At 52.4% G+C, this 22,964-nt stretch overlaps 2 protein-coding genes across 2 annotated transcripts in view; one reads left to right on the forward strand and one right to left on the reverse strand.

Moving 5' to 3' along the window:
• The window catches only part of LOC100769060 (SS18L1 subunit of BAF chromatin remodeling complex), a 28,388-nt gene extending 13,368 nt beyond the window's left edge, over window positions 1–15,020 (reverse strand). The window contains exons 1-6 of the mRNA XM_027419872.2: window positions 14,802–15,020; window positions 5,389–5,465; window positions 4,510–4,594; window positions 2,603–2,747; window positions 1,900–2,097; window positions 363–527 (exon numbers count right to left, since the gene is read on the reverse strand). Of these exons, the coding sequence (XP_027275673.1) occupies window positions 363–527; window positions 1,900–2,097; window positions 2,603–2,747; window positions 4,510–4,594; window positions 5,389–5,465; window positions 14,802–14,870 (739 nt within the window). The 5' untranslated portion in view covers window positions 14,871–15,020. The remainder of the gene's footprint in view (window positions 1–362; window positions 528–1,899; window positions 2,098–2,602; window positions 2,748–4,509; window positions 4,595–5,388; window positions 5,466–14,801) is intronic.
• Window positions 15,021–15,255: 235 nt separating this feature from the next.
• Psma7 (proteasome 20S subunit alpha 7) lies at window positions 15,256–22,566 on the forward strand. Its single transcript, XM_027419870.2, has 7 exons — window positions 15,256–15,446; window positions 19,664–19,790; window positions 20,114–20,238; window positions 21,011–21,133; window positions 21,483–21,602; window positions 21,976–22,038; window positions 22,379–22,566. Exons 1-7 carry the CDS (start codon window positions 15,351–15,353, stop codon window positions 22,469–22,471), a joined length of 747 nt encoding a protein of 248 aa, XP_027275671.1. The 5' UTR covers window positions 15,256–15,350; the 3' UTR covers window positions 22,472–22,566.
• Window positions 22,567–22,964: the final 398 nt, after the last annotated feature.

Raw genomic sequence — 22,964 nt, forward strand, 5'->3', positions numbered from 1 at the left:
GTGGGGATGTGACCAGACACTTAGGACCAGCAGACAGCGGGTGAGAAGTGCTCACACACCTGGTTCAGCAGTTAAGCCATGCTCAGCAGCCTTGCCCACGGGAGGAATACACCCAGGACCATTCAAACACCAATCCTCCCTCTCCTCCTAGCCCAGCTGCCCAAACACTCTGGAACTGGAACGACCACCACCTGTCCCCCCAGGCCCAAACATCTGCTCTCTGGGCTAGCCAGACACTCACTCAGTCCCCATCGCACCTACAGGCCAACGTCCTTGCTCATGTCAAGGAGCAGACTTATGGCCCATGTGGGGAGACAGACCACTGGCTCTTCACCATGGACAGAAGCAGGCCTCAGCCTTACCTTGCTGGGAGGGTCGGTAGGGCGCCATGGGCCGCTGTCCCATCATACTGCTCCCTTGGCCACCCTGGCCCATCATGGCAATGGGTGCCTGGCCCTGGTAATGCTGGCTCCCTCCCTGTGCTGAGTTGTAGTGGGACGTGGCTGCCTGCTGGTGCATCATGGAGACTGCGAGACAGGACAGAAGGACAGAGAGCCCAAATAGCTTCAGGAAGCTCGGGGGGGGGGGGGGCGTGTGTGTGACCCAGGACAGGGCGGTGGATGCACCTTCCCCTGCATACCTGTAACAGTGCGAGCTGCATCTAAGCCCAGGCACAATATCAGCTGTCAGTACTATCGTTTGGCTAACAGAGGAAGTGGGTCCTCAGGGCCCACAGCTCCTGACCACAGAAACTAGGATCCTGTCCTTCCTTGTCCCCAGGGCTTGTCTTGAAGGAGTCAGTGTCCTCTCTCCACTTCTTGGGCAGCAGCACTATAGCTACTGTGGATGACACCTGCCTGTCTGCCTGTCTGCTGCTGGCCGGGCTACACACTGCTCAGGACTCACGGGGACAGCATGTCCTAACAGAAACGAAACACCCATTTGCTTTAAAGTTTGTAGGAAGCCAGGTCTAGTAGAGCACGCCTGTCACCCCAGCTACTCAGGAGATGGAGGCAAGAAGGTTCTAAATTCAAGGCCAGCCACGGCAAATTAGCTAAGGGACGGAGCTCACCAGTAGAGCCTTGCCTCCCATGCAGGAGGTCCTGTTTAGTCCCCAGCACTGATGGGAAAAAAAAAGAAAGAAAAAAGAAAAGCGTCTAGTATTATGTTGAAAAAAAGTAAAACAAGCCAGGCAGTGGTGGTTCACACCTTTAATCCCAGTGCTCTGGAGGCAGAGGCAGGTGGATCTCTGTGAGTTTGAGGCCAGCCTGGTCTACAGAGTGAGTTCCAGGACAGCCAGGATACACAGAGAAACCTTGTCTTGAAAAACCAAGAAAAAAAAAGTGAATCGATCTCTAATAAATACTATAACCATGTGCTTGCAAAATAAGTCTGCAGTGTTATGATCACAGAAAACACTAGGGGACACCCCATCTTGCTTTGTGACATCTTCTAAAATCCCTGTCTCTGATGCTCAGGGGACATCTGGATCAGGACCCGCCATGTCCCAGGCATTTCCTGATATCATGATCAGCATCCCCCATCACGGTCCAGGAAGAAAGGCCTGGACCTCTGGCTTAGTATTTGTGATCCTTCATCTTTTCTACCCCTGACCTTTGCCAGGGGTCCCCTATGTGGAGAACCACTATACCTCACCTGAGACCAGTATTCTTCCACTGTCCTTGGAATTCCTGAGGTATCTGAGAAACCACTCAGGGCTGAGTCACTGTGTATCCACCACCCCTACCCAGTGGGAATGCCTAGGGAAGTGCCACAGCACCCACCAGGAGGGCAGGCTGCCCCTCAGGGCAGGGCCGTATAGTCACTGCAGACACGCTGCCTGTGCCTGCTGTGGTTAGGAGTGGGTCAGTGGTGTGGGGCCAGGTGGAGCGGCAGTACCTGGGTTGGATTGCATGTTGATGTTGGTCCGAGACACATAGTTGCTGATGGCACCTTGGCCTTGCATGGGGACACTCTGCGAGGTGGGTCCCGAGTGGCTGTAGCCAGGCCCAGTACCATGGCCGCTGCCCGACATGCTCATGGAGGTTGTGGGCAGTGTGCTCTGGGCCGTCTGCTGCATGGACACGTGGTTTGGACCTGCCAGGAAGGGTAGGAAAGGGCGTGTCAGGCACTGGAGGCCAGGTAGCCACCTCAAGGAAAAGATATCCAAGTTCCCGTCAAGTGATGGGGGGGGGTGTTAATCACTGGTCAGTAATGCTAACGAAGTGATTAATGAAGACACACGCCATGTGTCACGGTTACCAAGAGCCCCCAGTTGTTACTGCCACCGATACCGCTACCGCCGCCACCGCCACCGCCACCGCCACACCTTCATTCCAGGACCCACGCAGAAAGCACACGTCTGCACATTAAGTGAACCGAGTCAAGTGGAACCGGGCAGCTTCATGCCGTCTGCAAGGTACTCACCCCCCACCCCAGACACACACACACTTAGGCTTAGCAGAGTACCTGTGGCCAGGACAGTGGGAGAGAGGCAGCAAGGCCAGGAAGGCACTATGCCCAGCAACGCTGGGTGTAAGCTGTCACTGCAGCCAGCGACCTATGGCTACCTTGGTAACATCACTGCAGCAAACCTGCTCACCGTTTCCGATCTGGCCCTGCATGAGGGAGGCAGGGGGCAGGCCTGTGCTGATGGCATCACTGAGGCTGCCCTGGGGATGCAGGCCCTGGCTGGAACTGCTCTGACTCAGTGCTCCGGGGCCCAGGTTCATGTTCTGGGTTGGTGGCTGTAGATGACAGGACAGGACAGTTAACTCAGAGAGTGAGCACCAAGAGCCACCCCAGGGACATAAGAATTGCACAGCTACCTGCCAGCAGGGGTGTTGGGCTATGATAGAGCCCAAACATGACATTAGAACATAAACCAACTGGCCAAGTGTCTCAGTGTCCACATCTCATCTATGACCGAGGCCCTGCACAAGCTGGCTTCCTGCACGTTTATTTCCCATGTCCTCTCTCGTCTCAGCTAAACATGAGGTGTGTAAAGGAGGTGAAAACTTCCCTAGATCAAACAGCGGTTCCAAAGGTTTGTACGCGCACGCTATTTGTACATAGCCGAGAAAGGGAGCCCCAGACCAGGCCTGGTGCTGCAGTCCGATAATCTCAGCTGAGAGGTGCAGGCAGGAGGATGGCAAGTTCAAGGCTTGCCTGGGCTACACATTGAGTTCAAGATCAGTCTGAGCAAAATAGTTAGATCTTAAAACTAAAACTTATTTTTAAGAAGTAAAACGAGCCGGGCACTGGTGGCGTATGCCTTTAATCCCAGCACTTGGGAGGCAGAGGCAGGCGGATCTCTGTGAGTTTGAGACCAGCCTGATCTACAAGAGCTAGTTCCAGGACAGCCTCCAAAGACACAGAGAAACCCTGTCTCGAAACCCCCCCCCAAAAAAAAAAGAAGAAGAAGTAAAACGACATAGCTTCATGTGCACAAAGCTCCAGGTTGGACCCCCTAGTCCTGAAAGCGAGAAGGGCAGTGTCCAGCAGGACCAGCTGGGGTCTGCAGAAGCACCTGACGGATATGGCAGCTGACCGAGGCGTAATGCCACTTATAATGCCTCCAATTTCCAAGGGAGCAGTGGTTCCAGGGGTAAGCCATTCCTGGTGACATGTCTACCCTGGCACCTCATAGTCAGCCTTGGCCATCCTGGAGTGACTCCTTCTCTTGGCCTCATTACCTCACATGGCCACAGGCACACAATCCAACTTCACAGTAAAAATTTGATTTGGGGAAAATGCATTTACAGAAAACCAGACAGACTATAATAAAGTACTTATGCTAACATCTGGATCATTGCTGATATGGAGTTTTTTCCTTTCAATCTTTTTTTTTTCTTTTTTTTTTTTTAAGATGGGCTCATACTGTGTAGCTTTAGCTAGCTTGGTACTCGATATATGGCCCAGTATGGCTTCAAACTGACAGCAATCCTACTAGCTCAACCTCCCAAGTGCTACAATTAAAGGCATGCACCAACCTGGCCTAGAAAGATTTGTTGCCTTTTTTTTTTTTCTTTTTCTTAAAGTCCTGGCAGTGCACCCACATGTATCAGAACTGTGGCTCACACCATTTGGAGGGGTTTACAACAAAGGTGAGTCACTGCCCCCCCCCATGGTCACAACACGGCTAACATTCCAAGGGGTGGTTCTGGGGTCACTTCCCTACACTGAGTCATCAAAGTCCCAATTCTACCTGTCTAGCCAGTATAGCCTCACCCCATGTAATAGGGTTTTTTTTTTTTTCAGAACCCCTAATTTCTTTTTTTTGTTTGTTTTTTCTAGACAGGGTTTCTCTGTGGCTTTGGAGGCTGTCCTGGAACTAGCTCTTGTAGACCAGGCTGGTCTCGAACTCACAGAAATCTGCCTGCCTCTGCCTCCCGAGTGCTGGGATTAAAGGCTTGCACCACCATCATCCGGCTTGGAACCCCTAATTTCTTAATAGTGATGGTCACCGCCTACCTGAGGTGACACCCAGAAACCGGTTGCAGTACCTACCGCAGGAAGCAGTGACTGCATATTCTGGTTGGAGTCTGCTATCGTGGCCAGGTAGACCAGGTTCCGGTGCAGGATCTGCTGGTACCTGTGGGAGACACCTGCAGGTGAAGCAGGGGAAACTGGCCATGCCCAAGGTAGAAGCAAAGTCTACCCAAGTCAGCCTTGACCTCCAGCCAAACCCCAACAGGACACTGGCCCCAAGGACACTGGGGGGGGGGCTGGAAACAAGCAGCTGCAGCTCTCCACCGTCCAGGAAGGGGTAGGCAGGGAACAGGGCCAGCCAAGCCCTAAGCCTGGGAAGACCCTGAGACGTGAGCCAAGAGGAAGGTGGCATGAGGCCAATGGAAAAGGAGGAGAGGCCTAAAGATGACAGAGGGAGACCAGAGGACAGAGTCTGTCCATGGTCAGATATCAGGCTAACTCCACAGCACCTGATAGCCTGAAGAGCCCTAGAAGGAAACAGGAAGGGGCCGGGGGACCCTCACCCCCATCTCACCCACCCACACATTGCACCTGGCAAGGTCTCAGGTCTCTCAAACAAGCTGCACCAGGTGGGGATCTGGGCCTCGCACACTTGATACCCAGGAGACTCAAGGCCCCTCATGAAGGTAAGAGAGAGGTCTGAGGTACTTTGCCCACACAGAGGCACAAGCTGCCTCCTGATTGGGTTTACTATTAGCCCCACGATGGAAGCTGTGGACACCCCTTCCCTCTCTACCCCAGGCCCTAAATGGTGAGGGTTCCCACCTCACTTGTATTCTCAGGGCCACCTGTGACCTTACTCTGCTCAGTAGCCAAGGAGGCTTTCCCAGAGCACGGAGAAGGCAATGTCACAAAGACCAGGGGAGGGCTGGGTCCTGGGCGGGCACGATTACTTACTGGGTGCACTCGGCTGTCTTGCCCTTGCTCTGGTAATCCAGGATGCACTGGATCAGGTGATGGTTCTCATCCAGCATCTGGAGGAAAGTAAGCAGGGCACACGCCTGTCACATGGCAGCTGGTTTACATCCAGGATGCCAGGATCCTGGGGAGCCCGCTGGGCCACTCACTCCAGGTCCCAGGCCCCTACCTAGAGAGAGCTACAGACCCTCAAATCACAAGTGCACAAGAGGGTAGAGGCAGCTTACATCTCTGCTGGTTATGTTCAGCCTGCGTCAGTGAGGGACACTGTAGCCAGGAGAAGGCATTGCAGATACACAAGATCAGGGAAAACACTGAGGAGACTGACTAGGGGGCCACAAGTCTATCAATCTACAACCTTTGATTACAAAATGAAGAGAAGGCCCAGGCTGCACTCTGCAGAGGCCAGCACTGTTCTGAGACTGTCTTACACATAATACAGGGTCCAGATCTGAAAGCAATCTCATCCGGGGATGGGTGAATGGTCACATGTGAGCATGTCGGAGACGGACCACAGGCTCCCAGAACAGTTGCACAGGCCAGAAGCTTGGTTGGTCTTCTCCACCAGGCATAGCCCACACTCACACTCAGCACTGTAGGGAACTGGTCAGACGTGCAGACTCCAAGCCCACACCTGTACAGCTGACAATGTTGGAAGGTGCTGGGAGGCTGGGCTGAGCTCCCGAGGTGTCCTGGAGGTGCCCATGTGTCTGTAGGAGATTCTAGCACTCTTCCCAAACCGAGGAGGGTCTGACCTCCACAGACCCCAGGGCTAGTGCATATGTGCTGGCATGTCCTGGCTTCAGTGACAGGTAGCACTGAGTGGGACATCAGGGAGGGACACTGGGCATGAAGATGCCTGGGAGTGAAGGGGACACGCCAGAGTTATGGGCTGCTATGGTATACAAGAGCCTTCTGCAATGTGACAGTCCCCTCCCCCTTTTAAGGTTTATTTATTTATTTATTTATTTATTTATTTATTTATTTATTATGTATACAGTGTTCTGACCGAATGCGAGAAGAGGGCACCAGATCTCATTACAGATGGCTGTGAACCACCATGTGACTGCTAGGAATTGAACTCTGGACCTCTAGGAGAGCAGCCAGTGCTCTTAACTTCTGACCATCTCCCCAGCCTATGACAGTCCCCTTGGGACAGCAGGAGCCGGGGGAGGAGACAGAGGGAGTGTGGCAAGCCAGTGGGCAGAGGACAACCTGCAGGTAGTGTCGAGACACTTTTGACCAGTTTCCCTGGCGGGGGAGCCTGACCCCGACACACCTGCTGCTCCTGTGCCACACAGGGCCTTTGCTCAACTGTTCACAACAGGCAGGGTCTTCCTTTGCCTTCGCCGAAACACACGCTTGGCTTGTTCCCTTAGGCTGCCTGCTGCCCCTGCCTGTGGTTTGAAGCACGGGTCCCTGAACTGCTTCCTGTCTGAGTCCAGCTCCACCCCTCAGCCTGTACAACCTCAGGGGTGGTCTCTTCACTGTTTTCTTTCTTGTGGTGAGGTCGCAAAATATCCTGTGCCCACCAGGGGGCACTGCCACACAGAAGCTGCTTCTGAGCAGGTAACGTTCAAGACAGGACTAAAGAACAAACCTCTGAAAACCCCACCCCTGACACACATAAGGCTCCCAGCATCCTCTTCTTCGACCCCTACATCTCGAGGAAGGGCTCTCTCCAAGGGCACAGCACACCTAGGAAGGATGTCCTGTCACCATGAGCCACAAGGAAGACACAGAGAGGTCAGTGACACCATCACTACATCACGGTGTAGCCGCCAGACGGGTCAGTGCTGCATTACATGGTACCCGCATTTATAAGCACCAGGAAATAATGAACTGTTACCATGTTTTAAGATTTTGTTTGCTGGATATGTAGACACGTGTGCAGGTACCCAAAGAAGCCAGAAGAGGAGGGGCCAAATCCCGGAGAGGAGTTACAGGTGGCTGTGAGCTGCCCAATGAGGGTGCTAGGAAGTGAACTTGGGGCCTCTGCAAGGGCAGTGCACCCTCTCACCTGCAGAGCCAAATCTCTAGCCCATGCCTTCTAAAAACAGCAAACGGGGTGCTGGCTCGCTTAGTTTAAAAACATGCACAGGAAGTTGGGCATGGTGGCATGTGGCTTTAGTCCTAGCACTCAGGAGGCAGAGGCAGGTGGATCTTCGTGAATTCTAAGCCAGCCTGGTCTACAGAGCAAGTTCTAGGACAGTCAGGGCTGTTACACAGAGAAACCCTGTCTTGAAAAACTAAAAACAAAATAAAACATTCACAGGAAAGACAGGATGCATGGCAAGGGCTCCAGACCCTCGCAAACCTGCCTGCAGGGGACAAGCACTGTATGAAATTCCCAGGACAGTGAGAACAGGCCATGAGCTGGCAACTGTGGATTTCAGGGAGAAAGGAACCCCTGGAGCGTCTCTATGGAAAGGAGGAAGGCAGAGAGCACCCCACCCACATGTAGGAATACAACCTCCCACTCTGTCCCCAGTCTCAACAGGGCTAACGCATGACGGCCAGCGTCAGCCTGTGGAGGAAGTCATCATCTCAGAGGCAAACACTAATACCCAAGACCAGGATACAGGCCAGGAGTAGAGCATCTGCCTAATGTGTAGGACTTCAGTCTGGTCCCAGTCTGACCCCCTGCACTGCCTCTCAATGGACAACACCTGGAGCAACCAAGATTATAAGGAAAACAAAACAAAACAAACAACCCTATATTCAAAACACAACAATAGCCAGGCGGTGGTGGCACACACCTTTAATCCCAGCACTCGGGAGGCAGAGGCAGGAGGATCTCTGTGAGTTCGAGACCAGCCTGATCTACAGAGCTAGTTCCAGGACAGCCTCCAAAGCCACCAGAGAAGCCCTGTCTCAAAAAACAAAAACAAAAACAAAAACAACATATATATATATATATATATAATATATATAACAAGTTACTATACAAATGAAAGATAACAGGACTATTTAAAATTATCACAGGAAGCCTGTTGTAGTGGCTCATGACTTAATCCCAGCACTCCAGAGGCAGAGGTAGGCAGATCACTGTGAGTTCGAGGCCAGTCTGGTCTACACAGTTCTAGGACAGGCAGGAATAAACAGAGATACCCTGTCTCGAAAAAAAAAAAAAAATAGGGCTGGAGAGATGGCTCAGAGGTTAAGAGCACTGTCTGCTCTTCCAGAGGTCCTGAGTTCAATTCCCAGCAGCCAAAGGGCAGCTCACAGCCTTCTATAATGGTATCCAATGCCCCCTCTGGCATGAGGCTGAGTACCCATATATAAATAAATAAATCTTACAAAAAAAAAAAAAAGCTGGGCGGTGGTAGCTCAGGCTACCAAACCAAAACATAACACAAACAAACAAAATTAGCACAGGGCTGGGGAGATGACTCAGAGGGTAAAGGTATCTGCCACCAAACTCACAACCTGAGTTCCATCCCTGGAACCCACACTGTGGAAAAAGAACTGACTCCCACAAAGTGGTTCTCAGACCTCCATGGCACCCATGCACAGGCATACTAAACAAACAAACAAACAATAGGAACCACAAGGACTCCCTCCCCCAATAAGCTCTCGGAAAATATGTCAGTGAAAACAAAGCAAAAAAGCTGGGCATGGTGGTGTGAGCCTGTAATACCACACTTAGTAGGCAGACAGGGTGTCAAAAGTTGAAGGCTAACCTGGTCTACATACATAGTGAGTTCTAGGCTACACAGTGAGACCTTGTCAAAAATCAGAACAGGGTCGGAGAGATGGCACAGAGGTCAAGAGGGCATAAGGATCTTACAGAGGACCCAAATTCAATTCCTAGCACCCACTCACTCAGGAAGCTCACAACTGCCTAGAACTGAAGGATTATCTAGATTAGACTGATGAGAAGACCCACCCACTGTGAGTGGTGAGTAAAATGGAGACTGCAAGCTGAACACAAATGTTCATCTCTCAAGACATAGGACGTGAAGGGGAGTGAAACGCTCCATTCTGCAGGGAAGCACCGTAAGACAGGAAGTCAACTCAAAATAGCTCTCAGGAAGTCCCTGAAACTGACCAGAATTTCCAGGCCTCTGCCTCCCAAGAGTGTATAAGCAGTAAGGACAGCTGAGAAGACTCTCAGGCACGCCTACCATCTAGAGAGGCTCAGATCAACTGAGCTATCAGGAAAAGGCACACTCCAACCTGCCGAGCTGCCTGCAGCCTGTGCAGTGTGCTCCAGGTGTCCAGCTTTGTGAGCTGTCGGCAATGCTGCAGAGGCCTCTGGCGACGCAGCTGTCTAGGTCATTTCTACTTCCGTACGTAACCCCTCATCCATCAACTTCTGTAAGTAACCCCAACAAAACTCAATTGGACATTGACACGAAGTCTATTGTGGGTTCCCTTTCTGGGGTGAGTAGATGGGAGTATCTTCCCTGGAAAATCTTGTCATACAGCATCCTCTGCTTCCTGGCAGTGGAAGCAGTATGACCAGCTGCCTCGAGCCCCGGCCACCATGGCTAAACCCTTGGACTGTAAACAGGAATAACCAGGGATCTCTTAAGTTGCTTCCTCTCAGGCCAGGAGAAAAACAACGAGACACCACCCATTGTAGAGGTTCATGATCTGAGGATATTTCTAGAAGCTGAGGACTAAACTAATGGCACTTTCAGGAGAATGCCGCAGCCCTACTGCTAGAAGCCAATCTCACCCTACTGCAGAAGGTACGAATTGACTGTGTTAGCTTCAAAACAGTCCCGAGAGTGCAGGCAGGCAGGACACACGGGAGGTACAGCCTTGTACCTCAGTTTGCAATGACTACACACAGAGTAAAATACGTGACCACAGACACAATATATTTCCACCTTCCTGAGACAACACACGTCAATTCTGGTCCTGTACGGATTTGGATGCTTAGAAACTAAGTTAGCTCAGCTCAGCCAAATCCTCCTGCCCCCAGCCCCACTTCTCCCTCTAGCTATTGGCCATTCAGCTTTTATGTTGGTGGTGGTGGTGGATTTTGAGACAGGGTTTCTCTGTGGCTTTGGAGCCTGTCCTGGAACTCGATCTGTAGACCAGGCTGGTCTTGAACTCACAGAGATCTACCTGCGTCTGCCTCCTGAGTGCTGGGATTAAAGGCGTGCTCGACCACTGCTGAACCGCCATTCAGATTTTTATTAGACCAATCAGGTGCCTTAGGCAGGCGAGGTAAAACAGCAACACATCTTTATTTATTAAACAAATGTAACACATCTTTACATAGTTAAATACTATTCTACAAAACCACTTTCTACCATTTCTGACAAGCCAAATGACCCTGAAGTGATCTAGCCTATCCTCTGCTGTTCAGTGCCTTTAACCCAACATCATCTCCGCTTTAAAAGCAAGAAACCGAGGCCCAGAAAGCACACGTGAACTAGAACTGATGAAAGAGAATTTGAGCCTAGAAGGCCCGAGAAGCCCTGTTCTGCTCTCCCGAAGATCAGGGGACCCTCCGTACGCATGCTAAAAACAGACACAATTTGAAATGTAGCAAAACAGCTCCTGCCCACAGCCTGCTCTACACAGCATCCCATAATCCCTCTCCCTTGCTGCTCATACCTTCAGGCCTTCGATTACTCTTTCACATGCCACACACTAGGTTCTGAGGCCTCAAGACAGCAGCCCCAAGCCTTATCTGCTGGTGGTCACACCCAGTGCTTAGTGTACCTGCTGGGCACAAGGCATTCATTGCCCGTAGCTTGGGGACTTCCTGAAGTGGCCCAGAGGCTCCGAGCACAGAGACAGGTGATAGTCAAGCTCACTGGCCCAGAAATCTAGGAACATGCCTAGGGCATAGTGCCATGTGCCAAAGAGTACAAGTGTTCTCTCCAGAGGCCCACAAAGGAGAGAGGTGCAAGGAGGCGGGGGACACCAAATCCTGTTTCAGTGTCTCCCTGTAGACTGCGGGACAGATGTAAAGGCAAGCAGCCTTTGGCCACAGATAGATCTCTTCTCTGGAATGTCCAGCAGGAGTGCTCCCAGCCATGCTTCACTAAGCAGCAGGCTCCTAAGATCCCTGTCCCTGCTTCTCCCCACCCTAGAAATGCAGGGCTCAGGTTGAGAACCATGCAGGGTGGTCCCTTGCCTGACAGAAGGCAAAGACACCAAGGGGCTAGTCCCACCTGAAGGTGGGCTCCAGACTGAGTAATGAGGGGGTATCGTTCCCTTCCCATTCCAGGGATGGGAACAGAGGCTCTGTGCTCCCCTGGGAAGGACTCTCTGCCCAAGAGCAGCTACCCAAGAGTCATTGTTCTGCTACCTAATAGCAGACTCATTTCCACAAACCATCCACCTCTGTGGGGACAGCTCTAACTTTCCAAGTGGCCAAGTTACCTTCCTAACTGGATTGGTTGTGTAAGCCTGGAGACCTGAGTTCAATCTCTGGAACCCATGGAAAAGGAGAAGAGGAACAGGTTTCCCAGAGTCTCCTCTGACGGCTACATGTACACGGCGGCACCTGCAACTGTGCTAATAATGATGATGATGATGAAGCTAATACAATCAGCCTCAGATATGTAACTTTTGTTGTGTAATTGTTGTGTGAAACAGCAGGGGGCGTCCAGTTGTCCCTCTAATAGGCATGCAGCCATGGGAACCACTGCACTGTACCAGCCTGGTTGTATCAGGAGCACAGTGCGGGATACCTTCATACTATGGCCTTTAGCTAGCAGAGAGGAAGACAGGGTTGGCCCTGAGCCGCTGGCGCCCGTGAAGGCATCCGCCAGCTACAGCTCCATCTCAGGATCCTGGGCACACCTGGCGACACTGTCCTCAGCAAAGCACAGTTCTGACTAGTCTCTCTCAGGTACCAGTGCTCTGTCATCGCAAGGTCACCTGCTCCAGGTCAGGCCAGCTCTCCAGGCTTCCACTCTGGGTCCCCACTCCCTGCTCCATGCAGGGTGGTCTACTCACGGCTTGCTCAAATTTCCTGACCCCATGAAATATCTAAACTTGTGAAGCAGGCCATCTGCAAATTAGTAAGTTACCATTGTCCGTCTAAGAGGAAGAAACCCAGACAAGGAGATCCAGGGAGAGGAAAACAGAGACCTTGCTGCAGACAAGGAGGACACCAAAGGCTTTGGCAGCCATCAGAAGCTGAGGAGGTAGGAAGCAGCCTCCTTCAGGACTGCAGGAAGGACAGATGGACGGATGGACGGAAGGCAGCCACTCCTTCACAGCTAGACAGGGTGAGTGAATGAAGACTGCTATCTAGGGAAATTGTGGGGCACTAACATTGGCTTAGGCAGAATGAAGCTTAGGTAGCTTCAGGCTATGACACATTCTACTGTATGTGGGGTACACTAGCTGCAACCAAGTCCCATGCGAAACTAGGGACCAGCAGTGACTATCTCAGTCACATGCTAACTCACATGCCACAGACAATACCTCAAAGTCCTACAGTGGCCTTGTGACTGATGAGAGAAGATTAGGAGGGGACATTTGTGTGGGACTTTGAAGGTTGAGCAGGACTTGTCACTCTGAGAACACACTGTTCCTTCCTTTGCTTTCACCCTCCCCCAGAGCTCTCAGGCACCCTGGCCTTCCCCAGTGATCTTAGCATGGGCAGGTTAGCACACAATGACTGTGCACGGAGTATGCATGCACACTCGGGGTGGAGTTTAGGGTTTGGGGAATACTAGGCCAGAGGTCTGCCCTTGGCTTGATACAGGGTCTTGCTTTACAGCTTGGGCTACCCTTGAACTTGCCATGTAGCTTCAGGCTGTCCTTAAACTTTCCAGTCTTCGCTCTGGAATGTGATCCCAGGGGTACATCACCAAACTAGGTCAAAGTACATGTGTGAAGTATAAGACACACTCCCCTCAAGCCTACTTAAGACTCTACACTAAAGGACCCACAGAGGCAGTAAGTGGACTGCTGGATCTACCAGGTCAAGTACCTTAACAGGATGAATTGAAGACGTACAGGCTGTTTCTGCCCCAGACTGAGGCCAGCAAATTTCCCCTCTTGGTGATCTGATGTTTGGGGTGGATCTCCAACACACTTTAGCCTGGAGAAACTGAGGCTCTTCGATGAGCAGGTGTGACTACAAAATTCTGGACAAGCAACGAAGCCAAAGGTGGCTCTGAGAACGGTGACTGTGAAGCTCCAGCAGCCAGAGGGCTAGGGCACTGTCGGGCCTTCCAATGTGTGTACTGTGCTTCACCCTCCATCAAACAAGGCTCCCAACCCATGGCCGCAGGGACAGCAGCCCCTGGAGCGATCATGGACGAGCTGCTGCTGCGACTCCCTCTACCACTGAGCCTCTGCAGCCTCAGTTTCCTTCCCCAAGTCACCTCAAAAAAGTTAAATGTGACAAGAGCTATCAAGCCTAGAAACACCATCGCATCCCACAGCTCTCAAAAGGTTAATACAAAAACCACACTGGAAAATCCGAATTTCTGCTCTGCTCCAATAATCTCTCCTGCCCAAAGCTCACCAAAGCTTGCTGATTTCGACAATCATTATATTCCAAAGAGGCGGAATACAGCAAGGGTGAGCTGGGAAACAGGTGACAAGCTGAGTAAATACCCACAAGCCCCTCAGGTTATGAGGGCCTAAAATGCCAAGGCCCTTGGGGACCTAACCGGCTCAAGGGAATTCGGAAATTCTGTAGAAGGAACCCGAACTGAGAAAAGCCAGAGCGTAGGAAAGATGTTCAGACCGAAAGACAACCAGTAAAATGCTAAAGTGTTCATGTCAAAACTTAAAGCTTTTGTTAAATATGTCCCCAAACCCATGCAAACGCCTTCTTTGGAAAACAGTAGCCCGAATAAAGGATGGGACCGAGACTGCAGGACGAAATCTCCGAAGTCTGGGTGCAGGCAGCGGGGCCCGCCGATGCCCAGTGACCCGCGCGGGGGCGGGGCTGCGCTGGCCTCAGGTCCACCCGCCTGCAGCGAGCTCGGGAGCCCGCTGCGGGCCGTGGGGAAGGCACGCACACTTTGGATGCGTCCCTTTGTGCCGGGGACCGCAATACCTACGACACCGGTCAGCTCGCCGCAGCGGCGCGCCACCAGGCAGCCCGCGCCCCCTTCTCCATTCGCCAAGCTGCGCGCAGAGGCGCGCGACCGACGCCACCAGGGCTGTCAGCGGAGCGCGACCAGCCCCCGCCCCGGCTGGAGGGGCCGCGGGCCCCGGCGTCCCGCACTGCTGCGTCGGCTGACAGGGGCGCTCTCAGAGGACACCGCGCGACGCGCTCCGGGGTGGCCACCCCCTGCGGCCGCCGGGCCCCCGCTGCCGGCGCCTCCGGCAAAGTTGGCGCAGGCTCTCCTGGGGGCGCGCGGGGCCGCCGTCAGGGCTCCTGCGGCCCGGCTGTGCCCTGGCTTTGTTCGCGCCCCGCGCGCACCCTCGCTCCGCACCCCCGCGGCCCTGCCCACCTTCTGGATGGTCTGCTGTGTGACCTCCCCTTTGCCTCTCGGCCGCGCCGACGCGAAGGCCACGGACATGGTGGCGGCGCGGACTCAGCCCGTGATCATTCGGGTTTATTCTCCGGCTGCGCCCCGCGGCCCGAGGTGCCCATTCTCCGCAGCGCGGGGGCGGGGGCGCGGGGGATGCCGTGCCGTGGGCTCGCCCGCCCGCCTGCCGCCGACGCGCGCCCGGGCCTCCCGCGTCCCTGCGCCTTAAGCCACCGCCTTCCGGGACTGGACCCCGCGCCGAGTCCGCCGCTGTGCCGCCTGCGCTCTGCGTCCAGCCGGCCGCCGCCGCGCCGCCCCTGTGCCGGGCTTCGGTGGTTGCGCCCGCCCCGCCGCGCCCCGCCCCTGCCCGCTCCGCCCGCGCGCCCCGCCCCGCCGCGCCGCACGTCCCCCTGACGCCAGACGCCGCGGACGCCAGCAGCGTGGCCCGAGACGGCCGGCGGGCGGGCGCAAGCGGTGAGTGTGCGCTTTTGAGCGGCGGCGGCGGCGGCCCTAGCTCGCGCGTCCGCCGGGATGAGCTACGACCGCGCCATCACCGTCTTCTCGCCCGACGGCCACCTCTTCCAAGTGGAGTACGCGCAGGAGGCGGTCAAGAAGGGCTCCACTGCGGTGAGCCGGCCCGAGCGGGGCCTGCGCGGCAGGGCGCACGGGGAAGCAGGGCTCGCAGACCCGGGAGCGGGGCCCCCGCGTTCTGCTTGCGGCGGGTGGCCCGGGAGGTGACGGGAGCCGAAGGGTGGCGACCTAGGAAGGAAGCCGGGCCGCGGGGACTGCGCCATGCTCCCTGGAGAGCCGGCTTGCCCGCTGCAGAGCGTCACGGGGAGCGCATCGCGCGCCCGGCCGGGGCCATCTTGGTGCTGTTGGCGCGGCGCGGCGCGGACGACGGAGGCCGCAGGTGCGCGCGGGAGGTGGGGGGCTGAGAGTCGGCGCCGGCGGGGACTTGGGGACCTCCCGGCTAGGCCAGACGGGCGTTGGTGAACAAAGGGCGGCCCTGCGACGGGGACCGACTGCTTCCGGGTTCGCCTGCTCCACCGACGCTGTATTCTGGTTCCGGTGGGCCTCTCGCCGCGTCCCGGGATTTGCTCGGGGACCTTAGCGCCATTTGGAAATGGGACCGCCCGACACCTGCAAGCGTCAGCAGTGAGAGAGTTCTGCGTTTTTCTTTTTCCTGAGTCACTGGGTCTTTGGGAAAGACACGTGGTTCTGAGACTCGAAGCGCTTGCATTTCCCGAGTATTTAATCGCTTTGAAAGTAAAGTCCCAAATCTTTTGGTGACTTAACCCACCCCCAAAAAACTAGAGTGAGCAGGCTTGGAGGCCCAGGCCTGTAATCCCGGCATTGGGAAGGTTGAGACCCGAAAATCTCAAATTCAAAGCCAGCCTGGGCTTCTAGAAGAGAATCTCTATGTATGTATGTATGTATGTATGTATGTATGTATGTATGTATGTATGTATGAGTTATTGACTCCTCTTTATGTGCATTGGCGTTTGTGCCTACATGTATGTCTGTGTGAGGGTGTCACATCCCTTGGAACTGGATAGATACTGGAACTGCCTTGTTGGTGCTGGCAATTGAACCCGGGTCCTCTTAAACCTGAGCCCTCTCTCCAGCCCCAAGAGACAGCTGTGCAGTGGTGGTGCACACCTTTAATCCCAGCGTTCTGGAGGCAGAGACAGGAGGATCTCTGTGATTTTGAGACCACCGTGGTCTACAGAGCGAGTTCCTGGATAGGCTCCAAAGCTACAAAGAAACCCTGTCTCAGGGAAAAACAAACAAAGAACAACAACAAAAACTTGTGAGGCTGGTGAGACGACTAAGTTGGTGAAGGGCTTGCTCTTACAAGCATCAAGACCTGGTCACACTGTGACACTCTAGACTGTCGATAAAGTTTACTTTGAATCAGGGGGTAGAGCCAGCCATAGAGAAGCAAGCAATTTCGATACAGAAGACATACAGTAAGGAAAGGGGAAAGCCAGAACTAGAGTTTGAGCTTCATTTTGGTTCTGGGAGGAGGGAAGATATGCCCCTCTTGAGGTGTATCCTGCCATAAAGCAAGGTCAGTTAGTTGTGCCTCAGCCTCCCTGAGCTAGCAGGTTTTCATCCCAGCCTATAAATAGATACATAAATAGAAACTTAATCTATGTGTTGCATTTTTTGTTTGTTTGTTTTTTTTTGTTTTTTTGTTTTCTTTTTTGAGACAGGGTTTCTCTGTGGCTTTGGAGGCTGTCCTGGAACTAGCTCTTGTAGACCAGGCTGGTCTCGAACTCACAGAGAAACGCCTGCCTCTGTCTCCCGAGTGCTGGGATTAAAGGCGTGGGCCACCAACACCCGACTGGAAACTTAATTTAAACCTACATATGGTGACTGTAACAGAGCCAGGGTGCAGGAGCAGAAGCCCTGTGAGGTGTGGCCAATGGGGTGCATAATGTGGGCAGTGGGGCTGTAGACAATAATTAAAATACCTGTAGATTCATGTGCCAACCCCTAAGCTGATGGAAAGACATCATTTGGTGCCCCACAAATGTAGCAGTACTTTCTAGTTGGGATTGCTGGCCCACAAAGGACATGGAGACTTGTTAATAATGAAAGCTTGGCCTTATCTTAGGCTTGTTCGCAGGTAGCTCTCATAACTTAATTAACCCATATAATTTTTTTAGTCTACATTCTGCCACGTGGCTCAGTTGCCTCTTAGTACTGCACAAAATCATGTGTGCCTAGATTCCTTCTTCCAGTCTCTCTCTCTGCCCAGAAGTCTCTCCTGTTCTCTCCTGCCTAGCTATTGGCCATTTAGCTCTTTATTAAAGTCATTAGAAAACGCCAACGCCTTAGGCAAAGACACTTCTTTACAGCATAAACAAATATTCCGAAACATCCACCTACCCACTTTTTTTTTGTTATGTTTTTTTGGTTTTTCCGAGACAGGGTTTCTCTGTGTAGCTTTGGAGCCTGACCTGGCACTTGCTCTGGAGACCAGGCTGGCCTCGAACTCACAGAAATCCACCTGCCTCTGCCTCCCGAGTGCTGGGATTAAAGGCGTGCGCCACCAATGCCCGGCTTTGTTTTTATTTTCTTAAAAGCAGCTTCACACAATGGCATCCCAGCTCTTAGGAGGCAGAGACTGGAGGGGTGCTATTGGCTTGCTGGTCAGCAAGTGTAGCACAATCTGAGTTCAGGTTCAGGGTCTCGAAAAACGTTAAGTTTGGAGGGGCTGGAGAGACGTTGCAGCAGCTAAAAGGGTGCAAGCAGAGGACCGAGATAAGTTTTCAGCGCCCAGGTTGTAAGGTCAAAACTGCCTTGAATTCTAGCTCCCGGGAGTTCAGCATCACTGACTTCCATGGGCAGGTTCGAGAGCATGCGCGCGCGCGCGCGCGCACACACACACACACACACACACACACACTTAAACCACTTTTGAAGTTGGAGAAGAAATGGAGGAAGACACCGTTATGAACCTCTGGCCTCCGTATGCTAAGGGACATAACCATACACAACCATAGGAAAGCTCTGGAATCTGGAGGTGCCTGTTACACCCAGCTAATTTCTCTGGACCCTGCAGGTCACATGAGTCAGCACAGAAGGACCTTGTAAAAATCACTCCAGACCAGGGGTGGTTCAGACATAGCTTCTCCCTTGGTAGGATCTCCCTTGGTAGGATCACCAAAGGTTCCTGCATTGGTGGGGGGGGGGGTGCTGCCCACATCAGAGTGAGCTGCCAACTAGTTGTGCCCTCTGTGCCCAACTGCCTTGTTCAGGAATTGCTGCATCTGCTTCTGTTCCTCCCTTGCTAAAGGGTTAAATATCAATGAGGTAGGTCCTGGGTTTATTGTGTTTGGTTTGGTTTGAGTTTGGATGCTAGGCAAGCACCATCTACATCCACAGCCCAATTTCATTTGTTTAAACAGCGGCCACTCCCCCCCCACCCCCTTCTACAATACCCAGCATAATCAGGGACTGGTGTGTTAAATTAATGGGTAGTGGCTCACTTTGTAACACACTAGGACCTACCAGCAGTATGTGTAGTGTGAGCAGGCGTGGTGGTAGCCTGGGGCCAATTGGAGTTCAGTTTTCCAGCATCTATCTGATGCAGTGGTTTATTAGGCCTTGGGGTCTTGTGCAGGACTGTTTAGCTGTGTTACAGCTGTGACCGTTGTAGTGTTTTAAAGGCATGAGATCAGACACTCGGGTCCCGGTAACTTATCCTAGTCCACAGGAGGAGATCTATGTCCTTGGTGTGGTACAGTGTGTCAAGTGATAGGCCAGAAATGGGTGGGGGTACCTTCTTGCCCTAAGCCTTTCCACTCTGCTGTGCCAGAGATGAACAGCTGTCCTGCTTATGTGTATATATGTGTGTGTGTGTATGTATGTATGTTTTTTTTTCAAGACAGGCTTTCTCTATGTAACAGCCCTAGCTGTCCTGGAACTAGCTCTGTAGACCAGGATGGCTTCGAACTCACAAAGATCCACCTGCCTCTGCCTCCCGAGTGCTGGGGTTAAAGGCATGTGTCACCACGGCCCAGCCTCTGCTAATTTAATTCTTTAAAAAAAAAATTTTTTTTTTGAATTTATTATGTATAGTGTTCTGCCTGTATGTATGCCTGCGGGCCAGAAGAGGGCACCAGGTCTCATTATGGATGGTTGTGAGCCACCATGTGGTTGCTGGGAATTGAACTCAGGAAGAGCAGCCTTAATTGCCTAGCCCCTGCTTATGTAATTTGTTTCTTCAAGACAGGGTTCCTCTGTGTAGCTTTGGAGCCTGTCCTAGAACTAGCTCTGTCACTGCCCAGCCGCTTACACAGTTCTTAAAGGTGACTTTTGCATTCTTGTTTAAGGTTGGTGTTCGAGGAAAGGACATTGTTGTTCTTGGTGTGGAAAAAAAATCGGTGGCCAAGCTACAAGATGAAAGAACAGTACGGAAGATCTGTGCTTTGGACGATAATGTCTGCATGGCCTTTGCAGGTACAGGGTGCACCGGGCGGGGTGGTGAGTGGAACTCAGGTACCAGCTGGTGGGGATTGAGATCCTTCAAAAGAGAGTAGCCGTTGCTGGGTGATGGTGGGCCTTCCTTGCCACCAATAGCGCTACAGGGATGGCAGTTACCGCTTTCAGCAGATCCAGCCTGGGAAGCCTCTGCTCCCTGAAACCAAACTAGGTACAGTGTAACTTGATTTGCAGTTGTTCGTGTACTTGCTTCTTAGAAAGGCTTGCAGAGGCTGGTGTGCCATCCTTGTGTTCGGCCATAGTGAGGCGTTGCCCTGACAAAGCCTCCGCTCTTGTTTCAGGCCTCACTGCCGATGCAAGGATAGTCATCAACAGAGCCCGGGTGGAGTGCCAGAGCCACCGGCTCACCGTGGAGGACCCCGTCACTGTGGAGTACATCACCCGATACATTGCCAGTCTGAAGCAGGTAGGGGCTTGGGCACCACTGTCAGGGCTGCCGTGTGACTCAACAGAATGGTGCTGTTGGTTCTTCTGGCTTGAAACCATCCCAACCCTGGTTTCTGGAGGGAAATACAAGCGTTTATTTTGCTACTCTGAGCTACCATTTGCCAAACAGCTGAGAGAGGGCTGAAAGGCACCCCCACTCTGTGATAAGATGCTAGTAAACTGTATACAAACTGTAGCTTGTAGCTGGAACATGTCTGCCTGTGTTGAGGTGACTTCCAGTAGTCTCAGTTAAGATGTGTGATGCAGGGCTAGAGAGGTGACTAATCAGTTAAAGGAATTGGCTGCTCTTCCTGAGGACTCCAGTTCAATTCCCAGCAATCACAAAAAAGCTTAGTCTGTAACTCCATTTGCAGGAGATCCAACTTTCCTGACACCAGATACCCATGTGATACACATCGATAAATCTTTTTAAAAAGCTGCATAGCCGGGTGATAGTGGTGCACGCCTTTAATCCCAGCACTCGGGAGGCAGAAGCAGGCAGATCTCTCAGTTCAAGACCAGCCTGGTCTACAAGAGCAAGTCCCAGGACTGCATCCAAAGCTCGATCCTGCCCCTGCCCCCCCCCCAAAGAAATGCATAATGCATCTCCAGTCCTGGTGTGTCTAAGAGGAAAAAGAAATGTTAACAGCTGTTCACAATTTCCTTACCACCCAAATTACAGGCCGCTTGGGATGAGCTTAGTTCTGTCTTGTCACCAAGCATTGTGGTTGAATGTTGACTTTTCTTTCCAGCGCTATACACAGAGCAATGGGCGCAGGCCATTTGGCATCTCTGCCCTCATTGTGGGATTTGACTTTGATGGCACCCCCAGACTCTATCAGACTGACCCCTCAGGCACATACCATGCCTGGAAGGTAAGTCTGTTTCAAAACAGTGGGACTTTGGGCTGTAGAGAGGTATTCAGTTGGCATTAGCAAATAGATGACAACCTCTTAGTTTAGGTCTGTGTGTACTGTCTGTCTGTTCCATGATGCTTATATAAAAGCAAAACAGTCTACGTTACTCTTTAACATCGAACCAAAGAGAGGGCCTATATCAAAATCTCCCCTAAGTGTCTCATTCTTAGTAAGGATCAACACTAGTGCTAATAATCTTAAAGGTAAGACCTGTGTCTGTGCCATCACCGCCAACCGCAGGCCCTGGAAGAAGGCAGCCACTGGCCAGCCACATAGACTTGGCTCTACTAAGACACATGTGTTTTAGGCCAATGCCATAGGCCGGGGCGCCAAGTCGGTGCGTGAATTCCTGGAGAAGAACTACACTGATGACGCCATCGAGACAGATGATCTGACCATCAAACTAGTGATCAAGGCACTTCTGGAAGTAAGTGCACATGGGAAACCCTAGGCAGCACGGGCCCCACTGTGTGACTGGTGGCTTCTTTATACATTTGGGACAGTCAAGGCTTACTGCCTAAAGGCAGAACATGAGACAAGGCCCAGGTGTGGCATCCCCGGTTCAGGTGACTAGACCTCCCAGAGGCTTGTGTGTGTGCATGCTCAGTCAAGGAAGTAGGATGAAAGCAGGCGAAGCCACAGTAGATAGAAATGCAGGCATTGTGTCCCCCTGTGAGGAGTTGCTGTGTGGACTGGAGGTTACGTAGGCACCTCTCACAACTGCATTTGGGACAAGAGCCATGGATGGTCACCCTCCCACCTGAGGGCAGACCCACCTAATGGCTTTTGCCTTCTTCAAGGTGGTCCAGTCAGGTGGCAAAAACATCGAACTTGCTGTCATGAGGCGGGATCAGCCCCTCAAGGTAAGTGAGTCTACTTTTGGTTGGAAGGGTTCTGACAGAGGAGAGCCCCTGCCTTGTGTACCCAGTCCCAAGTTACAGATGCGTACGAACATAGACTTTTTGCTTTATTGGTGGCATTTTCTTATCATCCCCTAGTCACCAGTTGTACTGTGGCATTAGCTCCCTGCCTTTGTTTAAGAATATTCTCGATGCCATTCTGTCGAGATGTGCTCCTAGCTGTGCTGCTGGCTAGGTCATTTGCAGCACTACACAGGGCTATAGAAGTAGTTAGTTGCACTACCAGGTGGTGCTATGTTTGCACCTGGTGCAGACATTAATCTTGTATGTGCTTCTGGGGTAGATTCTAAACCCTGAAGAAATCGAGAAGTATGTTGCGGAAATTGAAAAAGAAAAAGAAGAAAATGAAAAGAAGAAACAAAAGAAAGCATCCTGATGAAGTGAGCATTGGGTAGAGCAGCTTCCAGCCTCAGTGTTGAGCCTTCTGTCTGCTTGTTTAAGCCCAATAAACGTCTACCTTTTTTAACTCTCTCTTGTGATGAGAACACATCATTTGAGTGCAGCTGTAGTTATGGTATCTTTGTGCTTCTCTCAGGGTGTCTGCCAAAGGGTGTATACAGCAGACTCAGGGTTGTCCTTTCAGAAAAATCAAGTCTGCAGAGCCATGACTGGCAGTGTAGCTAGGTCAGTGGTACAGCTCCAAAGGACCCAGCACTCATGCAGGATGACTAACTCCAGTTCATGAATGCAATATTCACATACACCAAATGAACCTTAAAGAGCCAGGTGGGCGGTGGTAAGAGTGTACCTTTAATCCCAGCACTCATAGGCAGAGGCAGGACTAGCCAGGGCCACATTGAAACCTTGTCTCAAAAAGGAAGAAAAGCTACATAGTAAAATCTCTGTCTCCCATGCCACACACACCCCAC

The sequence above is a fragment of the Cricetulus griseus genome, chromosome 6, assembly GCF_003668045.3.
Source record: "Cricetulus griseus strain 17A/GY chromosome 6, alternate assembly CriGri-PICRH-1.0, whole genome shotgun sequence".
NCBI classification, from domain to species: Eukaryota; Metazoa; Chordata; class Mammalia; order Rodentia; family Cricetidae; genus Cricetulus; species Cricetulus griseus.